The sequence below is a fragment of the Topomyia yanbarensis genome, unplaced genomic scaffold, assembly GCF_030247195.1.
Source record: "Topomyia yanbarensis strain Yona2022 unplaced genomic scaffold, ASM3024719v1 HiC_scaffold_166, whole genome shotgun sequence".
Taxonomy (NCBI): Eukaryota; Metazoa; Arthropoda; class Insecta; order Diptera; family Culicidae; genus Topomyia; species Topomyia yanbarensis.
Window position 1 is genome coordinate 15,705 of NW_026683345.1, and position 25,157 is coordinate 40,861.

A 25,157-nucleotide genomic window follows, 5' to 3' on the forward strand; every position below is an offset into this window, starting at 1 on the left:
GTGTATGTACTCGTCTGGTATCACCAAACATAGTTATCTGCAAACCGTTCTTTTTAGGATGAAAACATAATGGAGAAAGAATTGAATTAGAAAGTTCCATTTAATAACTTGCATTGAGTTTGCGCCTGTCAAGTCTGCTGTACTTTAGCAGTGACACATATAAACCAATGTTTATCGAATTAATCTACAATGCAAATCTTTCTAGAACATTAGTGAATGTGGCAACCCTGCTACTAAGCGAATGCCACGCCAAAAAGAATGATGAAAATATTTTCATTTGTCGCACAAAGGGATGGACTACCATCTGCACTAAGAAGTTTATAAAAGAGATCGCATTGCGATATACAATGCTCATTCGATGTGAGCTGCGAAAGGGGAACGTTCGTGTATGTACGCATCTGGTGTATGTACTCGTCTGGTATCACCAAACATAGTTATCTGCAAACCGTTCTTATTAGGATGAAAATATAACGGAGAAAGAATTTAATTAGAAAGCTCCTTTTAATAACTTGGATTGAGTTTGCGCCTGTCAGGTCTGCTGTACTTTATCAATGACACATATAAACCAATGTTTATCGAATTAATCTACAATGGCAACCCTTCTACTAAGCGAAAGCCACGCCAAAGAGAATGATGAAAATATTTTCATTTGTCGCACAAAGGGATGGACTACCATCTGCACTAAGAAGTTTATAAAAGAGATCGCATTGCGATACAATGCTCATTCGATGTGAGCTGCGAAAGGGGAACGTTCGTGTATGTACGCATCTGGTGTATGTACTCGTCTGGTATCACCAAACATAGTTATCTGCAAACCGTTCTTTTTAGGATGAAAACATAATGGAGAAAGAATTGAATTAGAAAGTTCCATTTAATAACTTGCATTGAGTTTGCGCCTGTCAAGTCTGCTGTACTTTAGCAGTGACACATATAAACCAATGTTTATCGAATTAATCTACAATGCAAATCTTTCTAGAACATTAGTGAATGTGGCAACCCTGCTACTAAGCGAATGCCACGCCAAAAAGAATGATGAAAATATTTTCATTTGTCGCACAAAGGGATGGACTACCATCTGCACTAAGAAGTTTATAAAAGAGATCGCATTGCGATATACAATGCTCATTCGATGTGAGCTGCGAAAGGGGAACGTTCGTGTATGTACGCATCTGGTGTATGTACTCGTCTGGTATCACCAAACATAGTTATCTGCAAACCGTTCTTTTTAGGATGAAAACATAATGGAGAAAGAATTGAATTAGAAAGTTCCATTTAATAACTTGCATTGAGTTTGCGCCTGTCAAGTCTGCTGTACTTTAGCAGTGACACATATAAACCAATGTTTATCGAATTAATCTACAATGCAAATCTTTCTAGAACATTAGTGAATGTGGCAACCCTGCTACTAAGCGAAAGCCACGCCAAAGAGAATGATGAAAATATTTCCATTTGTCGCACAAAGGGATGGACTACCATCTGCACTAAGAAGTTTATAAAAGAGATCGCATTGCGATATACAATGCTCATTCGATGTGAGCTGCGAAAGGGGAACGTTCGTGTATGTACGCAGCAGAAGCGAATTCGGGCAAGGTTCGAATCTTTAGAAAGGATTCTCGCCTGATATCACCAAACATAGTTATCTGCAAACCGTTCTTTTTAGGATGAAAACATAATGGAAAAGAATTGAATTAGAAAGTTCCTTTTAATAACTTGCATTGAGTTTGCGTCAAGTTTGCTGTACATGTACCAGTGATTCATATAAGCAAATGTTTATCAAATTAATCTACAAACCCGTAGGTTTTTGCAAGTCCTAGAAAATCAGTGAATGTGGCAATCTCATTCGACATGAGCTGCGAACGGGGAACGTTCGTATGTGTGTACGCAGCAGAAGCTAATCGGCGGCAAGGCTTGAATCGTTTCAAAGAATTCTCCTCCTGCATCACCAGTTATTTGCAAACCGTCCTCATTAGGACGAATACATAATTGTTATGTAAGAAAATTTAATTTAACTCTAGGAATCAATTTGCTAGCACTGACAAAACCCGATATGATTTTGGATCAATACCAAAAATTATTGCGAGCTGGTATACTTTGTAACGGGTTTCATTCCCTCCGAAACGGCATTCGAAAAGCGGCTCATATCATGTGCGAAGCCTTGCGATGATGCAAACAGACTGATGGTAACAAAAATGCTGAGTTGTGTCTTTTATACTCGACCACAGTACAATGAAAGTCCATCCTTCTTTAAGCTTCTCGATATGCTTCTCTTGTGGCTCGGAAGCTATAAAAGCTGTCGTACTATTTGAATCGAGTGTAAAAAAATTGATTTTGAAAGATGTCTAAGCACATGCGAGACAAATACGTTGCGACGTGCAACAAAAGAAAGCGCGAAAAAGTGGTAGTGAACGCGGAAGAACCGCCAAGGAATGCAGTGTCCGATGCTGAACGCATGAGGCAGTATCGGCAACGGAAAAAGCTTGCGAGAGAGACTGATGTTTCTGGTTCCGGCACTGAAACGGATAGGAGTTCTCAGTTGGTCGCAGGTATCGATATCAATACGAATGCGGATAGAAGCGCTAACCACATCATGCGTGTGTCTGTCGCAATTGAGGGCATCTTTCTAGACGTGGATGTCAGTTATCAAGGTATTATTTTATATTCTGCATTACGTCGAATTGAGTTTCCACACGACTGCGCTTGAACAAATTCAGTTCTAATTAAATACATTCGGTGAAAACTAACTCTTCGTAATGTAATATAATTGACAACGCTTGTTCAACACATCAATTCTATGTTCCCGTATTTATGATTTATGATTAATCGTCGAATTTTTGGCCCATAAAATGGTCTTAATACGGAAAGAAATATTGAAAAGTATTATATATTAAAGGTTTAATGGAGCATAACATGGAATAAAAATATATATACATATATTTAACAAGAATTGATGGATTGAATTAGCATTGCAAATACTTTTATTGATTAAATTTTGTATGTTATGATATAATTGAATAATAATGTTGAGGTGAAAAATCGAAACTCCTCTTTGACAGCTTAAAATAACCTGATGCGATTCGTGATGAACAGAAAACATTCAGTCAAAAATCCGTATTATTCATTTAATTTTGTATATATATATATATATATATATATATATATATATATATATATATATATATATATATATATATATATATATATATATATATATATATATATATATATATATATATATATATATATATATATATATATATATATATATAAAAATGTATATGCATTTCACTAAATATTTAGGTAACGGTTTTCAAATACTGGTAAATCATATAAAATGATCATTATAATTGCTTATATTGTGACAGGATCTACTTTGATTAGTTTTTTCGTTGTTGTTCTCTCGTTAATTGAGTTCTACAGGATGACAACACGAATGAACTCATGATGAATGAAGTTCGTGTTTGACAATTCTTGGTGGTTTGTTTACTTCGTCAGTTTTATGAGAACGAATACAACGGGTGCTCAACTGTTGAATTTGAACTCACATAACTCCCATGTAAACAAACCACCGATAATTGAATAATTTGTCGTTTCTGCTTACGTTATATGATAGGGTGCGCTTTTCCATATTTTGAACATGAGTTGGGAAAATGTTGTCAAAACGAGTGAAACAGAGAATTGTGAGTGAAAGAGTTTCAACTATTCTTAGTGGAAAGTAATGGTTATAATGTATGGGCACAAACAGTTTTTTTAGATTTTATTTTAGAATTTGGAAGTATTTCAATAAACTACAAACTGTTCCCATATTTTTTCCGCGTCAAATGTATATCCATTTTACAACTACAATATTATATTTTTTCCGAAATTCCAAGTTTTAATATCTAATACCCGTCGCGCATTGCTGCGACTTCAACGAAATAGGAGTAATTTCTTACGGCATATATATATATATATATATATATATATATATATATATATATATATATATATATATATATATATATATATATATATATATATATATATATATATATATATATATATATATATATATATATATATATATATATATATATATATATATATATATATATATATATATATAATTCGGGACAAACCGTAACAGTTCACAGCAGTTAACGTAAGATACAACTATTCTCTTTTGTTTACTACAAATATCTGTGATTGACCAGTAACGATTTGTCCGAAATTTCAACTTTAAGTGAATTTTTACAGTTGATTTACACGCCCTAATCATATGTTTGTCGAGAATTGTTCAATAAAATTGATAGCATATTGAAGGAGCTTTTCATCTCCTTGAATCTCTTATAGAGGAATGCCCCACACTATATAATATGCTGATTATTTCTTTGCTTCTGGCAACAGGAATTTTTGTAGTAACTTTGAATGACTTCGATTGAGTTACACAATTAATACATATGGAGTAAATTAGGATACATATTTGGAGTTTACAAAGACTTCTAATGTTTTTTTCATTTTCATTAAAATAGCAATGCATTGCAATGAACTTTTAATTTCAATCAAATAAATTTATTTTCAATTATTTTGTTTAAATTTCTATCAGGTAATTAACAAAAAAGAGAACGATATGTTTCATTTAAGCAATTAATAAATATTATTGTACTCATTAAATAAAATTTTTGTCTCCCGACCAATAATTTTATTTTGAAAATTCTATCCAAATTTTATTAACCATACAAGTCTATTCTCTTAGCGTTGGTCTGAATGATTTAGACTAACTTTCTAAACACAAAATAATCCAACTTTGTTGAACTTTGCAGGAATCGTTCCATCTCGTTCTTTGCAGAGCGAGCCCATTCAAATTCCTGCACTAATAAGTCAGGGTAAGATATTATAATAAATATCAAGTTGATAATAAATTTGCGTTACTGAAAACTTTGTTGAACTTTGCAGGAATCGTTCCATCTCGTTCTTTGCAGATCGAGCACATTCAAATTCCTGCACTAATAAGTCAGGGTAAGCTATTATAATAAATGTGAATCTGACAATAAAAATTTGCGTTAATGAAAAATTACAGAAATTAACCCATCGTGTCAAACACAAGATGGGACAGGTTTTGCGAGAGCTGATCGCGAATTTCGCGAAAGGTTCATTGATAATGAATTCGGGGTTGCATGTAGCGTGTGTGATAGACTTTGGTTCACCAACGATCTGAAGTCAATCACAGAGCAAGGAAGGAGAGTGCTGTTGGAGGCTGGAGACTTTGAGTCAGTTGCGGGATTCAAGTTATGCCAGACCTGTCGTAGCAGTTTGCAGCGAGGTACAGTACCAAATCTGTCCACGTCGAACGGATTCAAGTACCCAAGCTGTCCACCAGATCTTCCGCCCTTGGATCCGATTAGCGAAAGGCTGATTTCACCACGACTGCCGTTTATGCAGATTCGTCGTCTGCGCCAGGCACAAGGTGTGTTATGAGGTTGCACTTTGGCAATTTTTCCTTTTTATGAAGTATTATCCGAAATTGTAGGCAGTTACACCATCATTGGGCAGGTCATCAATGTTCCAGTAGATGTAGATGAGATGGTTCGGGTGCTTCCTCGTCAGCTTGAAGACGATTACGCTTTTAATGTATCAATTAAAAAACATCTAATACATAAATCAAATTACTTGTCTGGATTCGTCAAGAAGTCGGTCGTGAAGGCTTGGCTTAAATATTTAGTCACCACACCATTATATAAACGGGAAGGAATATCTCTGTGCGAGGATCGACTAACAGCTTTTGGTGCGGACCAACAATCTAGTTCATCTCAAGAAATGAGTATGATAGAATTGGAGGTCATTGAAGCAACCAACGATGTCGAGTTGTTTGCTGGTCAGCAACAAACGCTGTTATGGAATGAAGATAAATGTCTGGAAATTGCTCCGGCTCAAAACAAGAGGCCGATGTCGATTGTTTACGATGAAAACGCTGAAGAGCTGTCTTTTCCAGATATCTATTTGGGATATCCAAGAAAATTCAAAGCTGGCGTTCACGTAACACCCTTCATGAAGGCCACCAGTGAGCTGAGACGGAGTGATAGACGTGGAGCCAAGCCGAATCACTTACTGTATATGGCTATGAAAATTCTCCGTCTTCGAGTTACTGAGGGATTGCAGCATACCTACAAATGTATGGGAACTGCAAACATAACGCGAGCCCAGCTGAGCGACAAAAGTTTCTTGGAGAATCTCATGGAACGAAATCTGTCGTTTATGAAATCGATTCCAAACTCAGTGCAGTATTGGTATCGACGTAAACAGGACCTTTTCGCCATGATTCGACAGCTGGGCAAGCCAACAATGTTTCTGACGCTAAGCGCGAGCGAAACTCAATGGCCACTATTGTTGAAACAGCTGCACAAGCTCTCAAATCATTATAACGGCATCGATTTAACAGAACCATTGCGTGAGTTGAATGCCTATCAGCGAGCGACACTGGTCAATGACGACCCAACCACTTGTTGTTTGTTCTTCAATAAACTCGTTGATGTCATAATGCATATTCTATCTTCACCTAGATTCAGTCCATTTGGCAGCCATTATGTTATTGATTTTTTCAAGCGCATTGAATTTCAACACCGCGGCAGTCCACATGCACACATCATGCTTTGGCTTGCAAATGATCCTCGTGAAACGGTTTCTGAGCATATGCCCGCCACCCTACAACTAATCAGAACAGTTTGTTCTATTAGTGTAGGGGATCTACGTGAAACGTATGGCAAACAGGTTCATGGGCACACGCGTACTTGCTATAAACGCAACGAGAAGCGGTGTCGATTCAACATACCATACTGGCCAATGAATGAAGAACGGTCATTGGTACCGCTAACAACTGATGACAGTCGCCGTGGACGATTACGCCGACGCTCCGCAGAGATGCGGGAATCACTGGAAACAAAATCATTTGACACTCTAGAGGAGTTTCTTGCAGATTGCAGATGTACTCCCGATGAATATCTCGATGTGCTCCGTTCTTCGATACAGCGCCCAACAATTTTCTTAAAGCGCTCAATGACGGAACTCTGGACAAACCCTTTCAATCCTTGGATTGCAGAGAAACTGCGTTCCAACATGGATCTGCAGTTTATCCTTGACGTGTACTCGTGTGCATGTTACTTGGTTGACTACGTCAACAAATCGAATCGGGGCATAAGTGGTTTACACCGCGAGCTCATCCTTTTGCAAGAGCAGTATCCTGATCAGGACTACACGGCATTACTGAAGAAGGTTAGTTTAAAAATGCTGAACTCTGTAGAGATGTGTGCCCAGGAAGCCGCATGGTACCTTCTTCGTCTACCAATGTCTGAGGCCAGCAGAAAAATAGAGTTTCTGCCAACGATGTGGCCTCACGAACGGACCAGGACCAGGAAGCAGCACAAGCAGATGGACGACGAGGGAATTGGAGAAGATTCTACTGACGTGTGGACAAAGAATATTATCCAGAAGTATGAAGAGCGCGACGGATTGGATTATGTTTGCTTGGCTGATTTTGCTGCTAACTTCACCAAGTGTAGAAATACAAACAGCTACAGAGCCCGAAGCTCACCGCGAATATTACGATGGTGCAATTATAGCATGAACGAACTTGTTGAGTACAAGCGCGAATCAGTCCTTCTATTCTTACCGTTTAGAAACGAATTATGCGATGTTCTCGATGGAAACAAGTTTCTTCAGCTGTATAATGCGCACGAGGCAGACATCCTGAGAAAAAGGAGAGAATACGACTGCGAATTGAACTTGGAACAAACTGTCGAGGAATATCTACGCACTTGTGAGAACGAAGAAGCTGGCGAACAGGAGAACACCGCAACTAAGAAACATGAAGAGTTTGTACAGTCGATTGCCATGGAACCAAACGATGATGACATTGAGCAATTACCAACTGGAACACTGAGAGCGGTTATAAGACAACGAACCAACGTCATGTCGAAGCAAGATTACTGCGATATGGTACGATCCACCAATGCGGAACAGCGCGACTTAATTTTGCACGTAATCGATTCGCTACACAGCTTCACCGATAGCAAACCAATGCAATTATTCTTCACTGGACCGGCTGGATGCGGTAAAACATTTACACTGCGAGTACTTATGGAGACCTTCAACCGCTTCAGTCAAGCTCATAACTCACAGAAGAATGCCTACGTAGCATGTGCTTCGACAGGAAAGGCAGCCGTTGCCATTGGAGGAACTACCGTGCATTCTGCATTTCGCATCACAATGTCACGCCGTAGTAATTCAAAGCTAAGCTTCGAAACACTCCAACTTTATCGCAACGCTTTCACCAATGTTAAAGCTATTATCATAGATGAGGTGAGCATGATTGGCGCAGATGTACTCAACACCATACACGCACGCCTTCAAGATATAACCGGAAACTACGATGATCCATTCGGTGGAATTAATATAATATTCTGCGGAGACTTACGGCAACTACCGCCAGTCAATGCAAGACCCGTCTACAAGGCATGTGGAAACTCATTCCACGGGGCTGTCCTGTGGCAATCGCTCGACTTTTTCCCGCTGGTAACAGTTATGCGTCAAACCGATATCAAATTTTCCGATATATTGACCAAGATCGGCAACGGTTTGCGATTAACCGCAGAAGAAACCGAATTGATCGAGGGTCGTTTTCGCACAGCCGAATGGTGCAAACAAAACGCACCAAGGGCAATTAGACTTTATCATCGGAACGTGGATGTAGAGCAATACAACAACGAAGCATTAAACGCACATGATGCACAAGACTGCATTGCCGACGATGTGTTTGCGGGATACAAAAATGCTGATCAGCTCGCTAGTTCTCGTATTAAGCTTTACAAGCTGAGCGTCGTGGAAACAGGAGGCATGCCGTATTTGCTACGCCTTTCAGTTGGTATGCCTTATATGATAACTACCAATGTCGACGTTGAAGATGGCGTAGTAAATGGCGCTATCGGTGAGCTGAAATACGTTGAACATGTTGAGGATGACTCCGGACGACATATTGCCAAGCTGTGGATGAAGTTCGAGAGCGAAGCTGTTGGAGCTGCTTTGAGGATCAAGTCAAGACCAGCCGTTTATTCTAGACCCGGTATCCTGCAATCTGATTGGACTCCTATTTCGAAGCGATCTGCGAATATCAAACTGAGCGGCACCATCAAATGCAAGCGTATCCAGTTTCCAGTCGTGAGTGCATGTGCTCTGACTGTACACAAGTCACAGGGCGGCACATTCTCTGAGATTGTATATGACTACGACAAGAGCCAGGACCAGCAGCTGGTATACGTTGGTTTGTCGCGTGTTTCATCGCTTCAGGGTCTTTACCTGACTAATCCCACCAACCTTCAAGTTTCATCACGCTAAGGGTTCTAATTCACCGAAAATGCAAGACCTGCGAAATGAGCTGCAACGATTAGGCAATCATCGTTTGCGTACACTTGGTGATGAATTATGCGAGGTTATAACGAATAGTGATCCTGCTAGTACGTTGATAAGTATCAATGTACAAAGTTTGAAGGCCCACGCAATGGATATCGCTACAGATAGGATTTTAGCTAGCGTAGACTTCCTCGCCTTTAGTGAAACCTGGCTAGACGATTCTTTTTCAGTCGAGGTAGAAGGCTACAGTTGCGTCATCCAATCGAAGCGTACCGATACGAGAGCTGGTGGAGTAGCCATATACAAGAAGAACAAGACATCCATAATGGCTATTCCTTATACCATCCAACAACAAGCACACGCCGAGGACGCTTGCGGTGACATTTGTGCAGCAATGGTGACGGTAATGGATACCAGTATTCTTATAATTTCAATATATATTTCGCCAGGAACAACTGCGGAGCAGAGAAAGTCCTTCATATCACGCAGATTGTCTAGCTATGCTAGGCAGAAAATTCCTATGGTGGTCACAGGCGACTTCAATATTGACGTATCCAGACAAGAAAACAAAGATTTTATTGATTTTATGGATATATTTTTCCAATTAAGTGTAGCTACGCGAACGAATGAGGCAACCACACTTGGTGGTTCGGTATTAGATTTAATATTTACGCATAATTTAAGCGCGGAATGCACGCGATATTGTTCTTATTTTTCATATCATAGACCAATATTATCTGTACTATCAATAGAAGCACCCGAACCATAATCTGCATCTTAAAACCCTCGCTGGAATGAGACGATCAAAACTTGCAACGACAATTACGGTCGTCGAAATGGCCCAGCCCAAAGGTAAGTTAATTTTCAAAGCATCGGAACTTGAAAAGAAAAGTTGCATACAAATGCACATAGGACACATATAATAAATATTTATTTTCAGATTAGGACAACAAACCACCAAATCCATCACGAATAACGACGCCTGGTGATAGTCAGCCTTACGCGGATCAGTCTTCACGCAAAACGGTCCTTTTCAGGACCACAAAACACAAAACGGTCCTTTTTAGGACCACAAAACATTAAACGGTCCTTTTCAGGACCCCAAAAATGTTACAAAGAATTTATTTTGAAATTTCCAGTAAACATTCATTCAAAAAGTGCATTGGTTCAAAGTATCCATGAATGTCATATGATATGCCTAAGTTTAGTCCTACGTCAACACCGCGGTTATGTCCCGGACATTACCCACTCCTAGTTTTGACGTAGGACTTACGTCTTTCTTTACTATACTGGGTGTCATTTCAAAATTTTCGAAACGGATGCGTTACGTACACTTTGAACTCTAATAACTTTTCTCCTACGAAAGGAATTACTAATTTTGTTTCATAAATCGAAAGGAAAACGTTCAACGCTTGCTATTGATACCTTGTTTGCTATGTAAAACTTGTTTAAAAAGTTCAAAAACTACTTTTAATGCGAATCAACATTAATGCTAGAACCTATAAATATGGGTGTCACAGTTTTACTTAAAGCCAGACGTGTGTAAGCTACAGAGCAGAACGCACGTACGTGTGCTGCTCAACGAGAAGCTGCATTTTGACCACCAACCAAATCATAGCTACTGCCTTATCGCTGCCAACCAAGAACTGTCGTCGCCCTGCGTGAAATTCATCGCTCTCAGAAGTGGACAGAGTTACTAATTCGCAAGCTGCTCTTCCAGTGCCTGGTCTGTGAGATTGCACAGCATTTCAAAACCTACTCTTCCGGAGCTCAGCCGTAATGGCCCTCTAAGAAGCCAGCGAGGCCTGCCTGGTTAGTTTGTTGAAAGATACCAATCTGTGCGCTATCCATGCCACGCGAATAATCATCATGCCGAGCGGGAAACGGCAAAATAATATTCACAACAAACGGTCCTTATTAGGACCACAAAATCGTTCTCAGAATTACAATTGAAATTTCCATTTCGTGCTTTGGAAAATAACTTCCCTCTTATCGGGTTAGTTATTTTCTATAATAATATCCGAAAAATGTGCGATAAAACCAATAAAAAATTTGAGTCAGAAAAGTGATATTAACGGAAAAATGCTTCGATCGTTTCTAAGTGTTTGGCAGCTGAAGTTGCCGATTTGTTTTCCAACGTCAATTATTTGCGCTGTGCTGTACGGAACAGATTTTTGCGCGATTTGTTGGGAAATAATTAAAACAATTGGGTAGTAGATTCCGTAGATTTTACCGTAAATTTTGATAGAAATGATTTTGTAAAAGCATTAATTAGCCGTGCTTTGAATGGTGGTTTTTGCATTTCTTTCTAGAACATTAGTGAATGTGGAAACCCTGGTACTAAGCGAATGCCACGCCAAAAAGAATGATGAAAATATTTTCATTTGTCGCACAAAGGGATGGACTACCATCTGCACTAAGAAGTTTATAAAAGAGATCGCATTGCGATATACAATGCTCATTCGATGTGAGCTGCGAAAGGGGAACGTTCGTGTATGTACGCATCTGGTGTATGTACTCGTCTGGTATCACCAAAAATAGTTATCTGCAAACCGTTCTTATTAGGATGAAAATATAACGGAGAAAGAATTTAATTAGAAAGCTCCTTTTAATAACTTGGATTGAGTTTGCGCCTGTCAAGTCTGCTGTACTTTATCAATGACACATATAAACCAATGTTTATCGAATTAATCTACAATGGCAACCCTTCTACTAAGCGAAAGCCACGCCAAAGAGAATGATGAAAATATTTTCATTTGTCGCACAAAGGGATGGACTACCATCTGCACTAAGAAGTTTATAAAAGAGATCGCATTGCGATATACAATGCTCATTCGATGTGAGCTGCGAAAGGGGAGCGTTCGTGTATGTACGCATCTGGTGTATGTACTCGTCTGGTATCACCAAACATAGTTATCTGTAAACCGTTCTTTTTAGGATGAAAACATAATGGAGAAAGAATTGAATTAGAAAGTTCCATTTAATAACTTGCATTGAGTTTGCGCCTGTCAAGTCTGCTGTACTTTAGCAGTGACACATATAAACCAATGTTAATCGAATTAATCTACAAACCCGTAGGTTTTTGCAAATCTTTCTATAACATTAGTGAATGTGGAAACCCTGCTACTAAGCGAATGCCACGCCAAAAAGAATGATGAAAATATTTTCATTTGTCGCACAAAGGGATGGACTACCATCTGCACTAAGAAGTTTATAAAAGAGATCGCATTGCGATATACAATGCTCATTCGATGTGAGCTGCGAAAGGGGAACGTTCGTGTATGTACGCATCTGGTGTATGTACTCGTCTGGTATCACCAAAATAGTTATCTGCAAACCGTTCTTATTAGGATGAAAATATAACGGAGAAAGAATTTAATTAGAAAGCTCCTTTTAATAACTTGGATTGAGTTTGCGCCTGTCAGGTCTGCTGTACTTTATCAATGACACATATAAACCAATGTTTATCGAATTAATCTACAATGGCAACCCTTCTACTAAGCGAAAGCCACGCCAAAGAGAATGATGAAAATATTTTCATTTGTCGCACAAAGGGATGGACTACCATCTGCACTAAGAAGTTTATAAAAGAGATCGCATTGCGATACAATGCTCATTCGATGTGAGCTGCGAAAGGGGAACGTTCGTGTATGTACGCATCTGGTGTATGTACTCGTCTGGTATCACCAAACATAGTTATCTGCAAACCGTTCTTTTTAGGATGAAAACATAATGGAGAAAGAATTGAATTAGAAAGTTCCATTTAATAACTTGCATTGAGTTTGCGCCTGTCAAGTCTGCTGTACTTTAGCAGTGACACATATAAACCAATGTTTATCGAATTAATCTACAATGCAAATCTTTCTAGAACATTAGTGAATGTGGCAACCCTGCTACTAAGCGAATGCCACGCCAAAAAGAATGATGAAAATATTTTCATTTGTCGCACAAAGGGATGGACTACCATCTGCACTAAGAAGTTTATAAAAGAGATCGCATTGCGATATACAATGCTCATTCGATGTGAGCTGCGAAAGGGGAACGTTCGTGTATGTACGCATCTGGTGTATGTACTCGTCTGGTATCACCAAACATAGTTATCTGCAAACCGTTCTTTTTAGGATGAAAACATAATGGAGAAAGAATTGAATTAGAAAGTTCCATTTAATAACTTGCATTGAGTTTGCGCCTGTCAAGTCTGCTGTACTTTAGCAGTGACACATATAAACCAATGTTTATCGAATTAATCTACAATGCAAATCTTTCTAGAACATTAGTGAATGTGGCAACCCTGCTACTAAGCGAAAGCCACGCCAAAGAGAATGATGAAAATATTTCCATTTGTCGCACAAAGGGATGGACTACCATCTGCACTAAGAAGTTTATAAAAGAGATCGCATTGCGATATACAATGCTCATTCGATGTGAGCTGCGAAAGGGGAACGTTCGTGTATGTACGCAGCAGAAGCGAATTCGGGCAAGGTTCGAATCTTTAGAAAGGATTCTCGCCTGATATCACCAAACATAGTTATCTGCAAACCGTTCTTTTTAGGATGAAAACATAATGGAAAAGAATTGAATTAGAAAGTTCCTTTTAATAACTTGCATTGAGTTTGCGTCAAGTTTGCTGTACATGTACCAGTGATTCATATAAGCAAATGTTTATCAAATTAATCTACAAACCCGTAGGTTTTTGCAAGTCCTAGAAAATCAGTGAATGTGGCAATCTCATTCGACATGAGCTGCGAACGGGGAACGTTCGTATGTGTGTACGCAGCAGAAGCTAATCGGCGGCAAGGCTTGAATCGTTTCAAAGAATTCTCCTCCTGCATCACCAGTTATTTGCAAACCGTCCTCATTAGGACGAATACATAATTGTTATGTAAGAAAATTTAATTTAACTCTAGGAATCAATTTGCTAGCACTGACAAAACCCGATATGATTTTGGATCAATACCAAAAATTATTGCGAGCTGGTATACTTTGTAACGGGTTTCATTCCCTCCGAAACGGCATTCGAAAAGCGGCTCATATCATGTGCGAAGCCTTGCGATGATGCAAACAGACTGATGGTAACAAAAATGCTGAGTTGTGTCTTTTATACTCGACCACAGTACAATGAAAGTCCATCCTTCTTTAAGCTTCTCGATATGCTTCTCTTGTGGCTCGGAAGCTATAAAAGCTGTCGTACTATTTGAATCGAGTGTAAAAAAATTGATTTTGAAAGATGTCTAAGCACATGCGAGACAAATACGTTGCGACGTGCAACAAAAGAAAGCGCGAAAAAGTGGTAGTGAACGCGGAAGAACCGCCAAGGAATGCAGTGTCCGATGCTGAACGCATGAGGCAGTATCGGCAACGGAAAAAGCTTGCGAGAGAGACTGATGTTTCTGGTTCCGGCACTGAAACGGATAGGAGTTCTCAGTTGGTCGCAGGTATCGATATCAATACGAATGCGGATAGAAGCGCTAACCACATCATGCGTGTGTCTGTCGCAATTGAGGGCATCTTTCTAGACGTGGATGTCAGTTATCAAGGTATTATTTTATATTCTGCATTACGTCGAATTGAGTTTCCACACGACTGCGCTTGAACAAATTCAGTTCTAATTAAATACATTCGGTGAAAACTAACTCTTCGTAATGTAATATAATTGACAACGCTTGTTCAACACATCAATTCTATGTTCCCGTATTTATGATTTATGATTAATCGTCGAATTTTTGGCCCATAAAATGGTCTTAATACGGAAAGAAATATTGAAAAGTATTATATATTAAAGGTTTAATGGAGCATAACATGGAATAAAAATATATATACATATATTTAACAAGAATTGATGGATTGAATTAGCATTGCAAATACTTTTATTGATTAAATTTTGTATGTTATGATATAATTGAATAATAATGTTGAGGTGAAAAATCGAAACTCCTCTTTGACAGCTTAAAATAACCTGATGCGATTCGTGATGAACAGAAAACATTCAGTCAAAAATCCGTATTATTCATTTAATTTTGTATATATATATATATATATATATATATATATATATATATATATATATATATATATATATATATATATATATATATATATATATATATATATATATATATATATATATATATATATATATATATATATATATATATATATATAAAAATGTATATGCATTTCACTAAATATTTAGGTAACGGTTTTCAAATACTGGTAAATCATATAAAATGATCATTATAATTGCTTATATTGTGACAGGATCTACTTTGATTAGTTTTTTCGTTGTTGTTCTCTCGTTAATTGAGTTCTACAGGATGACAACACGAATGAACTCATGATGAATGAAGTTCGTGTTTGACAATTCTTGGTGGTTTGTTTACTTCGTCAGTTTTATGAGAACGAATACAACGGGTGCTCAACTGTTGAATTTGAACTCACATAACTCCCATGTAAACAAACCACCGATAATTGAATAATTTGTCGTTTCTGCTTACGTTATATGATAGGGTGCGCTTTTCCATATTTTGAACATGAGTTGGGAAAATGTTGTCAAAACGAGTGAAACAGAGAATTGTGAGTGAAAGAGTTTCAACTATTCTTAGTGGAAAGTAATGGTTATAATGTATGGGCACAAACAGTTTTTTTAGATTTTATTTTAGAATTTGGAAGTATTTCAATAAACTACAAACTGTTCCCATATTTTTTCCGCGTCAAATGTATATCCATTTTACAACTACAATATTATATTTTTTCCGAAATTCCAAGTTTTAATATCTAATACCCGTCGCGCATTGCTGCGACTTCAACGAAATAGGAGTAATTTCTTACGGCAATATATATATATATATATATATATATATATATATATATATATATATATATATATATATATATATATATATATATATATATATATATATATATATATATATATATATATATATATATATATATATATATATATATATATATATATATATATATATATATATATATATATATATATATATATATATATATATATATATATATATATATATAATTCGGGACAAACCGTAACAGTTCACAGCAGTTAACGTAAGATACAACTATTCTCTTTTGTTTACTACAAATATCTGTGATTGACCAGTAACGATTTGTCCGAAATTTCAACTTTAAGTGAATTTTTACAGTTGATTTACACGCCCTAATCATATGTTTGTCGAGAATTGTTCAATAAAATTGATAGCATATTGAAGGAGCTTTTCATCTCCTTGAATCTCTTATAGAGGAATGCCCCACACTATATAATATGCTGATTATTTCTTTGCTTCTGGCAACAGGAATTTTTGTAGTAACTTTGAATGACTTCGATTGAGTTACACAATTAATACATATGGAGTAAATTAGGATACATATTTGGAGTTTACAAAGACTTCTAATGTTTTTTTCATTTTCATTAAAATAGCAATGCATTGCAATGAACTTTTAATTTCAATCAAATAAATTTATTTTCAATTATTTTGTTTAAATTTCTATCAGGTAATTAACAAAAAAGAGAACGATATGTTTCATTTAAGCAATTAATAAATATTATTGTACTCATTAAATAAAATTTTTGTCTCCCGACCAATAATTTTATTTTGAAAATTCTATCCAAATTTTATTAACCATACAAGTCTATTCTCTTAGCGTTGGTCTGAATGATTTAGACTAACTTTCTAAACACAAAATAATCCAACTTTGTTGAACTTTGCAGGAATCGTTCCATCTCGTTCTTTGCAGAGCGAGCCCATTCAAATTCCTGCACTAATAAGTCAGGGTAAGATATTATAATAAATATCAAGTTGATAATAAATTTGCGTTACTGAAAACTTTGTTGAACTTTGCAGGAATCGTTCCATCTCGTTCTTTGCAGATCGAGCACATTCAAATTCCTGCACTAATAAGTCAGGGTAAGCTATTATAATAAATGTGAATCTGACAATAAAAATTTGCGTTAATGAAAAATTACAGAAATTAACCCATCGTGTCAAACACAAGATGGGACAGGTTTTGCGAGAGCTGATCGCGAATTTCGCGAAAGGTTCATTGATAATGAATTCGGGGTTGCATGTAGCGTGTGTGATAGACTTTGGTTCACCAACGATCTGAAGTCAATCACAGAGCAAGGAAGGAGAGTGCTGTTGGAGGCTGGAGACTTTGAGTCAGTTGCGGGATTCAAGTTATGCCAGACCTGTCGTAGCAGTTTGCAGCGAGGTACAGTACCAAATCTGTCCACGTCGAACGGATTCAAGTACCCAAGCTGTCCACCAGATCTTCCGCCCTTGGATCCGATTAGCGAAAGGCTGATTTCACCACGACTGCCGTTTATGCAGATTCGTCGTCTGCGCCAGGCACAAGGTGTGTTATGAGGTTGCACTTTGGCAATTTTTCCTTTTTATGAAGTATTATCCGAAATTGTAGGCAGTTACACCATCATTGGGCAGGTCATCAATGTTCCAGTAGATGTAGATGAGATGGTTCGGGTGCTTCCTCGTCAGCTTGAAGACGATTACGCTTTTAATGTATCAATTAAAAAACATCTAATACATAAATCAAATTACTTGTCTGGATTCGTCAAGAAGTCGGTCGTGAAGGCTTGGCTTAAATATTTAGTCACCACACCATTATATAAACGGGAAGGAATATCTCTGTGCGAGGATCGACTAACAGCTTTTGGTGCGGACCAACAATCTAGTTCATCTCAAGAAATGAGTATGATAGAATTGGAGGTCATTGAAGCAACCAACGATGTCGAGTTGTTTGCTGGTCAGCAACAAACGCTGTTATGGAATGAAGATAAATGTCTGGAAATTGCTCCGGCTCAAAACAAGAGGCCGATGTCGATTGTTTACGATGAAAACGCTGAAGAGCTGTCTTTTCCAGATATCTATTTGGGATATCCAAGAAAATTCAAAGCTGGCGTTCACGTAACACCCTTCATGAAGGCCACCAGTGAGCTGAGACGGAGTGATAGACGTGGAGCCAAGCCGAATCACTTACTGTATATGGCTATGAAAATTCTCCGTCTTCGAGTTACTGAGGGATTGCAGCATACCTACAAATGTATGGGAACTGCAAACATAACGCGAGCCCAGCTGAGCGACAAAAGTTTCTTGGAGAATCTCATGGAACGAAATCTGTCGTTTATGAAATCGATTCCAAACTCAGTGCAGTATTGGTATCGACGTAAACAGGACCTTTTCGCCATGATTCGACAGCTGGGCAAGCCAACAATGTTTCTGACGCTAAGCGCGAGCGAAACTCAATGGCCACTATTGTTGAAACAGCTGCACAAGCTCTCAAATCATTATAACGGCATCGATTTAACAGAACCATTGCGTGAGTTGAATGCCTATCAGCGAGCGACACTGGTCAATGACGACCCAACCACTTGTTGTTTGTTCTTCAATAAACTCGTTGATGTCATAATGCATATTCTATCTTCACCTAGATTCAGTCCATTTGGCAGCCATTATGTTATTGATTTTTTCAAGCGCATTGAATTTCAACACCGCGGCAGTCCACATGCACACATCATGCTTTGGCTTGCAAATGATCCTCGTGAAACGGTTTCTGAGCATATGCCCGCCACCCTACAACTAATCAGAACAGTTTGTTCTATTAGTGTAGGGGATCTACGTGAAACGTATGGCAAACAGGTTCATGGGCACACGCGTACTTGCTATAAACGCAACGAGAAGCGGTGTCGATTCAACATACCATACTGGCCAATGAATGAAGAACGGTCATTGGTACCGCTAACAACTGATGACAGTCGCCGTGGACGATTACGCCGACGCTCCGCAGAGATGCGGGAATCACTGGAAACAAAATCATTTGACACTCTAGAGGAGTTTCTTGCAGATTGCAGATGTACTCCCGATGAATATCTCGATGTGCTCCGTTCTTCGATACAGCGCCCAACAATTTTCTTAAAGCGCTCAATGACGGAACTCTGGACAAACCCTTTCAATCCTTGGATTGCAGAGAAACTGCGTTCCAACATGGATCTGCAGTTTATCCTTGACGTGTACTCGTGTGCATGTTACTTGGTTGACTACGTCAACAAATCGAATCGGGGCATAAGTGGTTTACACCGCGAGCTCATCCTTTTGCAAGAGCAGTATCCTGATCAGGACTACACGGCATTACTGAAGAAGGTTAGTTTAAAAATGCTGAACTCTGTAGAGATGTGTGCCCAGGAAGCCGCATGGTACCTTCTTCGTCTACCAATGTCTGAGGCCAGCAGAAAAATAGAGTTTCTGCCAACGATGTGGCCTCACGAACGGACCAGGACCAGGAAGCAGCACAAGCAGATGGACGACGAGGGAATTGGAGAAGATTCTACTGACGTGTGGACAAAGAATATTATCCAGAAGTATGAAGAGCGCGACGGATTGGATTATGTTTGCTTGGCTGATTTTGCTGCTAACTTCACCAAGTGTAGAAATACAAACAGCTACAGAGCCCGAAGCTCACCGCGAATATTACGATGGTGCAATTATAGCATGAACGAACTTGTTGAGTACAAGCGCGAATCAGTCCTTCTATTCTTACCGTTTAGAAACGAATTATGCGATGTTCTCGATGGAAACAAGTTTCTTCAGCTGTATAATGCGCACGAGGCAGACATCCTGAGAAAAAGGAGAGAATACGACTGCGAATTGAACTTGGAACAAACTGTCGAGGAATATCTACGCACTTGTGAGAACGAAGAAGCTGGCGAACAGGAGAACACCGCAACTAAGAAACATGAAGAGTTTGTACAGTCGATTGCCATGGAACCAAACGATGATGACATTGAGCAATTACCAACTGGAACACTGAGAGCGGTTATAAGACAACGAACCAACGTCATGTCGAAGCAAGATTACTGCGATATGGTACGATCCACCAATGCGGAACAGCGCGACTTAATTTTGCACGTAATCGATTCGCTACACAGCTTCACCGATAGCAAACCAATGCAATTATTCTTCACTGGACCGGCTGGATGCGGTAAAACATTTACACTGCGAGTACTTATGGAGACCTTCAACCGCTTCAGTCAAGCTCATAACTCACAGAAGAATGCCTACGTAGCATGTGCTTCGACAGGAAAGGCAGCCGTTGCCATTGGAGGAACTACCGTGCATTCTGCATTTCGCATCACAATGTCACGCCGTAGTAATTCAAAGCTAAGCTTCGAAACACTCCAACTTTATCGCAACGCTTTCACCAATGTTAAAGCTATTATCATAGATGAGGTGAGCATGATTGGCGCAGATGTACTCAACACCATACACGCACGCCTTCAAGATATAACCGGAAACTACGATGATCCATTCGGTGGAATTAATATAATATTCTGCGGAGACTTACGGCAACTACCGCCAGTCAATGCAAGACCCGTCTACAAGGCATGTGGAAACTCATTCCACGGGGCTGTCCTGTGGCAATCGCTCGACTTTTTCCCGCTGGTAACAGTTATGCGTCAAACCGATATCAAATTTTCCGATATATTGACCAAGATCGGCAACGGTTTGCGATTAACCGCAGAAGAAACCGAATTGATCGAGGGTCGTTTTCGCACAGCCGAATGGTGCAAACAAAACGCACCAAGGGCAATTAGACTTTATCATCGGAACGTGGATGTAGAGCAATACAACAACGAAGCATTAAACGCACATGATGCACAAGACTGCATTGCCGACGATGTGTTTGCGGGATACAAAAATGCTGATCAGCTCGCTAGTTCTCGTATTAAGCTTTACAAGCTGAGCGTCGTGGAAACAGGAGGCATGCCGTATTTGCTACGCCTTTCAGTTGGTATGCCTTATATGATAACTACCAATGTCGACGTTGAAGATGGCGTAGTAAATGGCGCTATCGGTGAGCTGAAATACGTTGAACATGTTGAGGATGACTCCGGACGACATATTGCCAAGCTGTGGATGAAGTTCGAGAGCGAAGCTGTTGGAGCTGCTTTGAGGATCAAGTCAAGACCAGCCGTTTATTCTAGACCCGGTATCCTGCAATCTGATTGGACTCCTATTTCGAAGCGATCTGCGAATATCAAACTGAGCGGCACCATCAAATGCAAGCGTATCCAGTTTCCAGTCGTGAGTGCATGTGCTCTGACTGTACACAAGTCACAGGGCGGCACATTCTCTGAGATTGTATATGACTACGACAAGAGCCAGGACCAGCAGCTGGTATACGTTGGTTTGTCGCGTGTTTCATCGCTTCAGGGTCTTTACCTGACTAATCCCACCAATGCCTTCAAGTTTCATCACGCTAAGGGTTCTAATTCACCGAAAATGCAAGACCTGCGAAATGAGCTGCAACGATTAGGCAATCATCGTTTGCGTACACTTGGTGATGAATTATGCGAGGTTATAACGAATAGTGATCCTGCTAGTACGTTGATAAGTATCAATGTACAAAGTTTGAAGGCCCACGCAATGGATATCGCTACAGATAGGATTTTAGCTAGCGTAGACTTCCTCGCCTTTAGTGAAACCTGGCTAGACGATTCTTTTTCAGTCGAGGTAGAAGGCTACAGTTGCGTCATCCAATCGAAGCGTACCGATACGAGAGCTGGTGGAGTAGCCATATACAAGAAGAACAAGACATCCATAATGGCTATTCCTTATACCATCCAACAACAAGCACACGCCGAGGACGCTTGCGGTGACATTTGTGCAGCAATGGTGACGGTAATGGATACCAGTATTCTTATAATTTCAATATATATTTCGCCAGGAACAACTGCGGAGCAGAGAAAGTCCTTCATATCACGCAGATTGTCTAGCTATGCTAGGCAGAAAATTCCTATGGTGGTCACAGGCGACTTCAATATTGACGTATCCAGACAAGAAAACAAAGATTTTATTGATTTTATGGATATATTTTTCCAATTAAGTGTAGCTACGCGAACGAATGAGGCAACCACACTTGGTGGTTCGGTATTAGATTTAATATTTACGCATAATTTAAGCGCGGAATGCACGCGATATTGTTCTTATTTTTCATATCATAGACCAATATTATCTGTACTATCAATAGAAGCACCCGAACCATAATCTGCATCTTAAAACCCTCGCTGGAATGAGACGATCAAAACTTGCAACGACAATTACGGTCGTCGAAATGGCCCAGCCCAAAGGTAAGTTAATTTTCAAAGCATCGGAACTTGAAAAGAAAAGTTGCATACAAATGCACATAGGACACATATAATAAATATTTATTTTCAGATTAGGACAACAAACCACCAAATCCATCACGAATAACGACGCCTGGTGATAGTCAGCCTTACGCGGATCAGTCTTCACGCAAAACGGTCCTTTTCAGGACCACAAAACACAAAACGGTCCTTTTTAGGACCACAAAACATTAAACGGTCCTTTTCAGGACCCCAAAAATGTTACAAAGAATTTATTTTGAAATTTCCAGTAAACATTCATTCAAAAAGTGCATTGGTTCAAAGTATCCATGAATGTCATATGATATGCCTAAGTTTAGTCCTACGTCAACACCGCGGTTATGTCCCGGACATTACCCACTCCTAGTTTTTTTCTTGTTCTTACGGATTTAAAATCCGTCTTCTTCGGTATTTGGTTTTCTGTAGTGGGCTGTCTGGTTACAGAATTGGCATGTTGGGGTCTGCCCGGGAAATGTGATCAGCGTTGCTTGCTGATGGATTACGGCATCCTTCGGTAATTTGCATGCGATAGTCATGTAAGAAGGTATTGGTTTAGTCACTCACACTCTCAAAATACGAACGCCGATGGTAATACCAGTGAAAAAAAACTAGGAGTGGGTAATGTCCGGGACATAACCGCGGTGTTGACGTAGGACTAAACTTAGGCATATCATATGACATTCATGGATACTTTGAACCAATGCACTTTTTGAATGAATGTTTACTGGAAATTTCAAAATAAATTCTTTGTAACATTTTTGGGGTCCTGAAAAGGACCGTTTAATGTTTTGTGGTCCTAAAAAGGACCGTTTTGTGTTTTGTGGTCCTGAAAAGGACCGTTTTGCGTGAAGACTGATCCGCGTAAGGCTGACTATCACCAGGCGTCGTTATTCGTGATGGATTTGGTGGTTTGTTGTCCTAATCTGAAAATAAATATTTATTATATGTGTCCTATGTGCATTTGTATGCAACTTTTCTTTTCAAGTTCCGATGCTTTGAAAATTAACTTACCTTTGGGCTGGGCCATTTCGACGACCGTAATTGTCGTTGCAAGTTTTGATCGTCTCATTCCAGCGAGGGTTTTAAGATGCAGATTATGGTTCGGGTGCTTCTATTGATAGTACAGATAATATTGGTCTATGATATGAAAAATAAGAACAATATCGCGTGCATTCCGCGCTTAAATTATGCGTAAATATTAAATCTAATACCGAACCACCAAGTGTGGTTGCCTCATTCGTTCGCGTAGCTACACTTAATTGGAAAAATATATCCATAAAATCAATAAAATCTTTGTTTTCTTGTCTGGATACGTCAATATTGAAGTCGCCTGTGACCACCATAGGAATTTTCTGCCTAGCATAGCTAGACAATCTGCGTGATATGAAGGACTTTCTCTGCTCCGCAGTTGTTCCTGGCGAAATATATATTGAAATTATAAGAATACTGGTATCCATTACCGTCACCATTGCTGCACAAATGTCACCGCAAGCGTCCTCGGCGTGTGCTTGTTGTTGGATGGTATAAGGAATAGCCATTATGGATGTCTTGTTCTTCTTGTATATGGCTACTCCACCAGCTCTCGTATCGGTACGCTTCGATTGGATGACGCAACTGTAGCCTTCTACCTCGACTGAAAAAGAATCGTCTAGCCAGGTTTCACTAAAGGCGAGGAAGTCTACGCTAGCTAAAATCCTATCTGTAGCGATATCCATTGCGTGGGCCTTCAAACTTTGTACATTGATACTTATCAACGTACTAGCAGGATCACTATTCGTTATAACCTCGCATAATTCATCACCAAGTGTACGCAAACGATGATTGCCTAATCGTTGCAGCTCATTTCGCAGGTCTTGCATTTTCGGTGAATTAGAACCCTTAGCGTGATGAAACTTGAAGGCATTGGTGGGATTAGTCAGGTAAAGACCCTGAAGCGATGAAACACGCGACAAACCAACGTATACCAGCTGCTGGTCCTGGCTCTTGTCGTAGTCATATACAATCTCAGAGAATGTGCCGCCCTGTGACTTGTGTACAGTCAGAGCACATGCACTCACGACTGGAAACTGGATACGCTTGCATTTGATGGTGCCGCTCAGTTTGATATTCGCAGATCGCTTCGAAATAGGAGTCCAATCAGATTGCAGGATACCGGGTCTAGAATAAACGGCTGGTCTTGACTTGATCCTCAAAGCAGCTCCAACAGCTTCGCTCTCGAACTTCATCCACAGCTTGGCAATATGTCGTCCGGAGTCATCCTCAACATGTTCAACGTATTTCAGCTCACCGATAGCGCCATTTACTACGCCATCTTCAACGTCGACATTGGTAGTTATCATATAAGGCATACCAACTGAAAGGCGTAGCAAATACGGCATGCCTCCTGTTTCCACGACGCTCAGCTTGTAAAGCTTAATACGAGAACTAGCGAGCTGATCAGCATTTTTGTATCCCGCAAACACATCGTCGGCAATGCAGTCTTGTGCATCATGTGCGTTTAATGCTTCGTTGTTGTATTGCTCTACATCCACGTTCCGATGATAAAGTCTAATTGCCCTTGGTGCGTTTTGTT

General features: G+C 39.3%; 2 protein-coding genes across 2 annotated transcripts; both read left to right on the forward strand.

The window, feature by feature from the left end:
• The first annotated feature begins 2,335 nt into the window (after positions 1-2,335).
• On the forward strand, positions 2,336-10,323 carry LOC131694832 (uncharacterized). Its single transcript, XM_058983337.1, has 6 exons — positions 2,336-2,645; positions 5,207-5,443; positions 5,507-9,279; positions 9,350-9,781; positions 10,131-10,230; positions 10,319-10,323. Exons 1-6 carry the CDS (start codon positions 2,336-2,338, stop codon positions 10,321-10,323), a joined length of 4,857 nt encoding a protein of 1,618 aa, XP_058839320.1.
• Positions 10,324-14,605: 4,282 nt separating this feature from the next.
• On the forward strand, positions 14,606-22,642 carry LOC131694833 (uncharacterized). Its single transcript, XM_058983338.1, has 5 exons — positions 14,606-14,915; positions 17,524-17,760; positions 17,824-22,100; positions 22,450-22,549; positions 22,638-22,642. The coding sequence occupies exons 1-5, from the start codon at positions 14,606-14,608 to the stop codon at positions 22,640-22,642; spliced, it is 4,929 nt and encodes a 1,642-aa protein (XP_058839321.1).
• Positions 22,643-25,157: the final 2,515 nt, after the last annotated feature.

What these genes read in the sequence shown, in the direction of transcription:
- LOC131694832 (XM_058983337.1), top strand. Translation starts at nt 2,336, where the DNA reads ATGTCTAAGCACATGCGAGACAAATACGTTGCGACGTGCAACAAAAGA. An exon ending in AGAGCCAGGACCAGCAGCTG is followed by an intron (nt 9,280 to 9,349) that starts GTATACGTTGGT and finishes CCAACCTTCAAG; the next exon opens with TTTCATCACGCTAAGGGTTC. An exon ending in TTTGTGCAGCAATGGTGACG is followed by an intron (nt 9,782 to 10,130) that starts GTAATGGATACC and finishes TACTATCAATAG; the next exon opens with AAGCACCCGAACCATAATCT.
- LOC131694833 (XM_058983338.1), top strand. Translation starts at nt 14,606, where the DNA reads ATGTCTAAGCACATGCGAGACAAATACGTTGCGACGTGCAACAAAAGA. An exon ending in TCGTCTGCGCCAGGCACAAG is followed by an intron (nt 17,761 to 17,823) that starts GTGTGTTATGAG and finishes CCGAAATTGTAG; the next exon opens with GCAGTTACACCATCATTGGG. An exon ending in TTTGTGCAGCAATGGTGACG is followed by an intron (nt 22,101 to 22,449) that starts GTAATGGATACC and finishes TACTATCAATAG; the next exon opens with AAGCACCCGAACCATAATCT.